Source organism: Xenopus tropicalis, chromosome 7 (genome assembly GCF_000004195.4).
Source record: "Xenopus tropicalis strain Nigerian chromosome 7, UCB_Xtro_10.0, whole genome shotgun sequence".
NCBI lineage: Eukaryota > Metazoa > Chordata > Amphibia > Anura > Pipidae > Xenopus > Xenopus tropicalis.
In genome coordinates this window covers 60,725,697-60,735,099 of record NC_030683.2, presented here as the reverse complement: position 1 = coordinate 60,735,099, position 9,403 = coordinate 60,725,697, and the positions used below count along the sequence as shown (strand labels likewise).

The window sequence follows — 9,403 nt, the reverse complement described above, 5'->3', positions numbered from 1 at the left end:
CACATACATGAAGCCAATAAATGGTCAAACACTGAAGTTTTACTACCATACTTCTTTCTGGTACAGTTTGCCTCAGAGAACACCTTACAGGAAATAATTCAGATGCTAAGCATCACAAAACGGTGGTTCAAGGTAAAAGATGTAAAAAAGCAACACAGAGCAATATTAACTGATGTGTATATGCCAATTTTATAAGATTCTTTAATAGATAAGTTATATATTATCCATTGGTTAAAGTGGATCTGTCATCCTGACTCAAAGAAAGCTGTATAATAAAAGTAATTTGCAAATTAAAAATGAAACCCAATTTTGCTTTTATTTAAACATCCATGCCTGATATAAATGTATAGAAAGTGTAGAATAAAAAGTGAAAGTAACTACCTGCCCAAAGCATAGGGGTGGGGCAGGCAGTTACTTTCACTTTCTAGATGACAGTGCACTCCCCACATTCATACCTACTCATGGTTTGTAATTGTGTAGCCTGTGCAAAAGCATGGACATAAGGTCCCCAATTCTGGCATATACACAAGATTTTCGGGTGATACAAAGCTTTCCTTAATAACAGCGTTCCCAAAAAGGCACCTGCCTGCCTACTGTGACTGTCAGTGTCGAACTGGCCCACAGAAATGCCAGGGAAATTCTCAGAGGGCCCAGGTGTCAGTGCACCCTCCTGCTTCTAGCCATTTGGATTAATTCATTGTCATTACTTATTTTTCCTATGGGAACAAAGCAACTTAATATATAGAAGAATAGATTATAGAATGTAAAGATAAAAAACTGGGAAAATATAGAGACTGAGTAAGAAGTCGATGAAAAATAATTTGGAGAGTAGGTCCATGGTCTAAAGTTTTCTGGTGGGCTCTTGGCATCTCAGTCCGACACTGGTGACTGCGAATTCCAAAAATGGAAACACGATTTAAAACATTTATATAGTACAGGTATAGGACTCGTTATCCAGAATGCTCAGGACCAAGGGTATTCTGGATAAAGGATCTTTCCATAATTTGGATCTCCATATCTTAAGTCTACTAAAAAAATCAATAAAACATTAATTAAACCCAATAGGATTATTTTGCATCCAATAAGGATTAAATATATACTTGTTGGGATCAAATACAAGCTTATGTTTTATTATTACAGAGCAAAAGGAAATCAATTTTAAAATCTGAATTATTGATTAAAATGGAGTCTATAGGAGACAGGCTTTCCGTAATTTGGTTCTTTCTGGATAACCGATCCCATACCTGTACAAATAAAGTTTATTTTGCGTAACTAACATGGAAGAAAAGGATTTGAGTTATTAGGGTGAAACGTCGTCTTTAAATATTCATTTCGAAGTTATAGTTTCCCTTTAAATTGAGAACTTAGCCTTAAGATTTTAGTTTTTTCCATACAAAATGTAATAGGTTGATTTATTAGTTATACAAGAAAAAAATAAGACAGAAACCCTATTTCTTGGAATTTTATTACAATTTATAAGAACTTTGTGCTATGAACATTGATTTGTGCTTTGTGTGGTCACAAACATAGTGAACTGACCTCATCTAAATGGTAAAACAGACCATAAATTAGTATATCTTAAACACAAATTTATAAAGTAAGATTAATTATCAAATGCAACATTATCATTATCAGCAGGAGAAATAATCACAAGTGTTTTTCCAATTTCTCCTGTTATTGCTCCAAACAGATGCACCCTGGAAAGGCAATTATGGTTAAAACTCTAATTTTAAGACTTACTTGTAAAATATTCAATGTTAGTTGATAATCTTGTGCATTATATACCACCAAATATAACATTCTGTTATGTGTTGCCTTTAGACTTAGTCCGAATGGCGTTTATTAATGTGGTAGTTCCCCTTTATAATAACTTTTAGTATGTTATAGAATGGCTATTTCTGTGCTTTGTTCTTTATTTTTATGTTATAGTTTTTGTATTATTTGCATTGTTATTTCCAATTTTTTCATGAGGGTCACTGACCCCTCCAGCCCAAATTCTATTGATCAGTGAGGCTACAATATTATAGGTATTTTTATCTTTTGTATTATTTATATCTGTTTTTTGGACCTGAAATTTTAAACCGGAGAGCTGCTTAACATAAAGCTAAATCATTAAATCACAAATAATAAAAAATGAAGACCAATTGCAAATTGTCTCAGAACATCATACTAAAAGTTAATTTTGAGGTAAATAACCATTTTGAGTTAAAGCTTAATTTTTTAATGCAAGTTTAGCTGGCAGTGGAATGTTGTGAGATTGTTTTGAGTTGACAACTGTTTAGTGCTTAGGATTGTTTAATCACAAGTACATTTAAAAATGTCTCTTCTCTTTAGTATAAAATCCACTACATTCAGGTTTAATTATTAAAAGTGTCTCTTTAGTTCTGCTGGCTTAGTCATTTAGACAGTCAGAAGTGGGCATTTTTAAGTGTTCTTTCAAAAAAACCCATATATAACTTTGCCTCTGTTATTTGGGGACAGTAGATGCGTTTAATGATTATAAACACTATAACAAGTGTTGTAAAACAGCAATCCGGAAGGCAAAGATAGAAAATGAGGAGCGCATCGCGGCCGAGGCCAAGACTAACCCCAAAAAGTTTTTTAAGTATATTAATAGTAAAAAGATGCAGGTTGAGGGTGTGGCCCCATTGAGTTATAATAACAATATGGTTACAGCGGATACAGAAAAGGCAGATGTGCTTAACCAGTTCTTTTCTTCTGTGTATACAGTAGAGGAGCCAGTGGGCCAAGTCCCACCCAATAGCTGCACTGTTGCCTCAGCTCTAACTACACAGTGGTTGGCACAGGATATGGTGCTTAAAGGGTTACACACGATAAATGTAAACAAGGCACCTGGGCCAGATGGAATACACCCTCGGGTACTGAGAGAGCTAGGGGCAGAATTGCAGTGGCCCTTGTTTCTGATATTCTCAGACTCTCTTTCATCAGGTATGGTACCTAGGGATTGGAAGAAGGCGAATGTCATTCCCATATTTAAAAAGGGAGTAAGATCTCAGCCTGGCAATTATAGGCCTGTAAGTTTGACATCCGTGGTGGGCAAGTTATTTGAAGGCTTGTTAAGGGATCACATTCAAAATTATGTAGTGGAAAATGCCATTATGAGCAGTAATCAGCATGGCTTTATGAAGGACAGGTCATGTCAGACCAATTTAATTGCTTTTTATGATTTGGTAAGTAAGAAGCTGGACAGTGGGGATGCAGTAGATATAATCTATTTGGATTTTGCCAAAGCATTTGATACCGTTCCCCACAAACGACTGCTTTCTAAGCTAAGGTCTATTGGTCTTAGTGAAGTCGTTTGCACATGGATAGAAAACTGGCTACAGGATCGGGTACAGAGGGTGGTTGTTAATGGTACATTCTCTACTTGGAATAAGGTCCTCAGTGGGGTCCCTCAGGGTTCTGTACTGGGTCCACTTTTGTTTAATTTGTTCATAAATGACTTAGGGGAGGGTATTATGAGTAATGTATCAGTGTTTGCAGATGACACAAAACTCTGCAGACCAGTCAATTCTATCCAGGATGTGACATGCCTGCAGCAGGATCTTGACCAACTGGCAATCTGGGCAGCTAAGTGGCAGATGAGATTTAATGTGGATAAATGTAAGGTCATGCACCTGGGATGTAAAAATATGCAAGCCCCGTATACCCTTAATGGGACTGTACTAGGCAAATCCATAATGGAGAAGGACCTTGGAGTCCTTGTAGATAATAAACTTGGCTGTAGCAAGCAATGCCAGGCAGCAGCTGCAAGGGCAAACAAGGTTTTGAGCTGTATTAAAAGGGGTATAGATTCACGGGAGGAGGGGGTTATTCTTCCCCTTTACAGAGCGCTGGTAAGGCCCCATCTAGAATATGCTGTTCAGTTTTGGTCTCCAGTGCTCAAATGGGACATTATTGAGTTAGAGAGGGTCCAGAGAAGGGCAACTAAGCTGGTAAAGGGTATGGAAAGTCTCAGTTATGAAGAAAGACTGGCCAAGTTGGGTCTGTTTACACTGGAGAAGAGGCGCTTAAGAGGTGACATGATAACTATGTATAAATATATAAAGGGATCATATAATAACCTTTCTAATGTTTTATTTACCAGTAGGTCCTTCCAACGGACACGAGGGCACCCACTTCGTTTAGAAGAAGGGAGGTTCCATTTAAATATTCGGAAAGGATTTTTTACTGTGAGAGCTGTGAAGTTCTGGAATTCCCTCCCCGAATCAGTCGTACTGGCTGATACATTATATAACTTTAAGAAGGGGCTGGATGGATTCTTAGCAAGTGAGGGAATACAGGGTTATGGGAGATAGCTCTTAGTACTAGTTGATCCAGGGACTGGTCCGAATGCCATCTTGGAGTCAGGAAGGAATTTTTTCCCCTCTGCGGCAAATTAGAGAGGCTTTAGAGGGGTTTTTTGCCTTCCTCTGGATCAACTAGTAGTTAGGCAGGTTATATATAGGCATTATGGTTGAACTTGATGGACGTATGTCTTTTTTCAACCCAACTTACTATGTTACTATGTATTTAATACTAGTCACATTGTCTAACTTATGATAGTCTTTTTAACTATGGTAAATTCATGACCTGTAAGGTGTACAGCATAACCCTCATAGTTTGACATCAGCATATAATTAAACACCTTGTAAATGAGGCTGCAGCTAGAAAATATGCCCTTATATCTGCAGATTTCATGACAATTCTTCTGCCATGTCATCTTAAATAATGTAGGTTTGCCTCTATGGCACAAATATTTTATAAGCTCCATAAATTCTAAATGGAAAACTTTGATCAAAATTACTGTGTAATCAAAACTGGATTAGAGGGATGATGATTTGAAAACAAACTGTAGTTGAAGAGCACTGCTAGCAGACTCAGAACAGGCCATGCCTTTCTTCACTAAACCAAGGGTTATAGATAATATCATAATGCCGAAAACCCATCCTTTATATAAAATCACAAACTGTATGCAGCAACAAGTCTATGAATCTTTTAAATAATAATTCCAATTCTTATTTTCCCTCGATCAAAGAGAAAAATATGAACAATTCCATACAGAGATGGCTCAGAGACATTACCATAATTTCTTATCTCTTTAGGTAATACTGAATGCATTTATGTTTTGAAATCAATAACTACTCATCCAAATCACTCACAAAGTTGTTCACTCTTATCTATAAATGGATCGTAAATTAACAAAATTTTTCTTCTTCTCAAAAACATTAAGTAAGCCTCCTTACAGAGGCTCCTGTTACTTCAATACCCCTCCCCCAAGGCCCTTCTCTTCTCCTATCACTTTGGGGTGGAGTTTCCCCCCTGATCTTTTCCATATAACTCCGTATTTCCTGGGGTTCCCTAATACCCATGTCTTTGCATACCCACATAATATCTTCCTCACTGGCTACCAGAATTGAGCGCACAGAAGGATCATCTGGCACCCTGTCCCCCCTTTTTTCGCTTCCGTTTGTTGTTGCTGTTTGGAAAGACATAACCTCAGGTCTCTTAGCTTCTAGTAATGCCCTGGATAGGCTTGTAGGTGTAGAAAAGGAACATGGATCAGATGGAGGACAAATGCTTGTCTCTGGATCATGTGAGCTTCTTACAGGATGGAATGTGCTTGTTAAACTTTGTGGGCCTCTTTCTCTTCCTTCCCACTGCTCATTTTCATCTTCTTCTTCTTCTCTTACATTTCCTCCTCCTTGGTTCCTTTGACTATCAACTTCCTGACCCTCCAACCATACCCAGTTAGGGGCCTCTGGATTTCCAGGGCCTTCTGGAGGTGACTTTTTCCTGTGCCTCATGATAAAAGCTACACAACTAAGAAGAAAAAGTAATGTAAGGAGAGAGAATATGGCAAGAAGCCCATACAGTCCTTCTTCCAAACCAGGGATACCCCAACGTGTTGTAATAATGTCATCTGCACCAGAAATAGAGTCATCATCTTCATGTCTAATGTCATCACTCCTGATAATTATATCATTAGTCCCAGGAATGATATTGTTGGCACTAGAAATCATCTCACCATCCTTTGTTATAAGGTCACTGTCACTTTGAATTATATCACTTGACTGGTGCTCTCCACCTTCAGTTCTGTTACTAGGGAATGTAACACGGACATAGCCAGCAGTAAGCACACCAGAGGATTCTTCCTCTTGACATCGCTCTGGGAGTAAAATAGAAAATCTAAGCAAGGGCAATTGCCCTGCATTCTCAAAAACAAGTACTGGCAAAGACCAAGAGTTTCCATTCATCAGAGGGCGACGAACCGACAAAACAGAAGGGTCAGAGGACACAACCATGACTGTTAGATCTAAGGGATCATAAATATTAACTGGAGCAGTAGAAAAGTCACTGAACAGAAACCAGAGAGACAGTGCGGACTCCTAAAAATAAAAGACAAACAATTAGTAACACATTTAGAACTCCATTGCACATGCATGCAGAAACTTTATAACTTTATATATTAAATCATTGCTCATTTATATTAATCTGGCAAAGGTTTTAACATTTGTTAAAGGTGTGAAATCAACAATATTCAGTTTAAACATCACTTTAATTTGCTACATTTGCAGCATTAAAATGTGCACAAAGTATGTCCCTGCAGCTGGTTAAAGCACTACATATACAGTGGTGAGCACTGTTCTGATAGTTCTACATCATTCAATTTAGAGGGGCAAATATTGTTTCTATAAAACATTTACCAAAACTGTTTAGCTTGTAGTACCTCAGAGAAACCTAATTGCAGAATCAATATCACTGGCATATAACAGGTTTACAGAGTACCAGCAATGTAGATTATACCTTTCTGCATGCAAATAAACTGAAAAAGGAATGCTCAGCCCAGCAATCTGCTAACATGACCAGATATGGCACTTGATACTCTCAATACATTAAGATATACAATGCTTTCAGTGTATTTTATTTAGAGTATAATATAATAATCTTCTTTAAGAAAACTGTGACAATCAACACAGCCCCCCTATTGCTTGCTGTTTCCCATTCTTGTGAAAGCGAAATAGATTACACTATGTACCATGTTGGTAAAGTTTTGCTTGGGAATGCAACATAATTGTTTCTTCTTTATACAACCCGGATTCCAAAAAAGTTGGGACACTAAACAAATTGTGAATAAAAACTGAATGCAATGATGTGGAGGTGCCAACTTCTAATATTTTATTCAGAATAGAACATAAATCACGGAACAAAAGTTTAAACTGAGAAAATGTACCATTTTAAGGGAAAAATATGTTGATTCAGAATTTCATGGTGTCAACAAATCCCAAAAAAGTTGGGACAAGGCCATTTTCACCACTGTGTGGCATCTCCCCTTCTTCTTACAGCACTCAACAGACGTCTGGGGACCGAGGAGACCAGTTTCTCAAGTTTAGGAATAGGAATGCTCTCCCATTCTTGTCTAATACAGGCCTCTAACTGTTCAATCGTCTTGGGCCTTCTTTGTCGCACCTTCCTCTTTATGATGCGCCAAATGTTCTCTATAGGTGAAGGATCTGGACTGCAGACTGGCCATTTCAGTACCCGGATCCTTCTCCTTCGCAGCCATGATGTTGTGATTGATGCAGAATGTGGTCTGGCATTATCTTGTTGAAAAATGCAGGGTCTTCCCTGAAAGAGATGACGTCTGGATGGGAGCATATATTGTTCTAGAACCTGAATATATTTTTCTGCATTGATGCTGCCTTTCCAGACATGCAAGCTGCCCATGCCACACGCACTCATGAAACCCCATACCATCAGAGATGCACGCTTCTGAACTGAGCGTTAATAACAATTTGGGTTGTCCTTGTCCTCTTTGGTCCGGATGACATGGCGTCCCAGATTTCCAAAAAGAACTTCGAATCGTGACTCGTCTGACCACAGAACAGTCTTCCATTTTACCACACTCCATTTTAAATGATCCCTGGCCCAGTGAAAACGCCTGAGCTTGTGGATCTTGCTTAGAAATGGCTTCTTCTTTGCACTGTAGAGTTTCAGCTGGCAACGGCGGATGGCACGGTTGATTGTGCTCACTGACAATGGTTTCTGCTACCTTTACAGTAGCATTCCTGTTTATGGTGCAGTGTCGTTTAAGGGCCCGGAGATCACGGGCATCCAGTATGATTTTACGGCCTTGACCCTTACGCACAGAGATTGTTCCAGATTCTCTGAATCTTCGGATGATGTTATGCACAGTTGATGATGATAGATGCAAAATCTTTGCAATTTTTCGCTGGGTAACACCTTTCTGATATTGCTCCACTATCTTTCTGCGCAACATTGTGGGAATTGGTGATCCTCTACCCATCTTGGCTTCTGAGAGACTCTGCCACTCTGAGAAGCTCTTTTTATACCCAATCATGTTGCCAATTGACCTAATTAGTGTTATTTGGTCTTCCAGCTCTTCGTTATGCTCAAATTAACTTTTTCCAGCCTCTTATTGCTACTTGTCCCAACTTTTTTGGGATTTGTTGACACCATGAAATTCTGAATCAACATATTTTCCCCTTAAAATGGTACATTTTCTCAGTTTAAACTTTTGTTCCGTGATTTATGTTCTATTCTAAATTAAATATTAGAAGTTGGCACCTCCACATCATTGCGTTCAGTTTTTATTCACAATTTGTTTAGTGTCCCAACTTTTTTGGAATCCGGTTTGTACTTGTTTAATAGCAATGCAGAGTGGCAAGCAGCATAAAAGAGTGTCTTGGTTCTTTTCAAGAGGCCAGCAGCTTTTCAAAACACGCAACATATTATATCCTGTGCTGTCGGTAGGATAATTATACACAGAGTTTGATGACTGATGCAGGTAGCTGCAGTCAAAACACTAATTTAAAATAGCTTCTCATTCACTTGAATGGGAAAAGTCCCTGAGACCCTGCAAAGAGTTAATAAAAGTAACTAAATGAACATTTTTTTAGTAATATATGTAAAGTTTTACCTGCTTTGGAATCATCTCTAAATTATTTGATTGGCACAGAACAGAAAATACCCCTGGATGTTTGATTTCAGCTGTGCTGACAGATAAGTTCACCCCCCACATTAGGTTTGATCGTAGCTCCAAGACTGAAACAGTTTCCAATGACACTAATACAGTCTGCTCTCCAAGGATGGAATGTGAAACAGGAGATCGCACCTTATCAGAAGAAGACAAATTAATATTTACATGAATTAAAAAACAAAAAAGCATATTATGTAGGTACCCAAATGCAAGACCCCTTTACTGTCGGCCTAACAATAATGTTTATTAATCAGGCATGGCTTTGCTTCTACCGGGGTAGGTCAATTATGTCAAAAGCCTTCATTTTCATGTTATTCACACATATATTTCTATATTTATCATACCTAGGCAAGATGGTGATGTTGGGTTAATTTTCAAAGTGACACTTCAAATAGACTACTA

General features: G+C 38.1%; 1 protein-coding gene across 2 annotated transcripts in view; it reads right to left on the bottom strand.

The window, feature by feature from the left end:
* Window positions 1-4,732: 4,732 nt before the first annotated feature.
* Window positions 4,733-9,403, bottom strand: part of tmem132a (transmembrane protein 132A) — a 28,121-nt gene continuing 23,450 nt past the window's right edge. For both annotated transcript variants that reach the window (XM_031905620.1, XM_002942114.5), the window contains exons 10-11: window positions 8,942-9,136; window positions 4,733-6,389 (exon numbers count right to left, since the gene is read on the bottom strand). In XM_031905620.1, coding sequence (XP_031761480.1) covers window positions 5,229-6,389; window positions 8,942-9,136 — 1,356 coding nt within the window. In that variant the 3' untranslated portion in view covers window positions 4,733-5,228. The remainder of the gene's footprint in view (window positions 6,390-8,941; window positions 9,137-9,403) is intronic.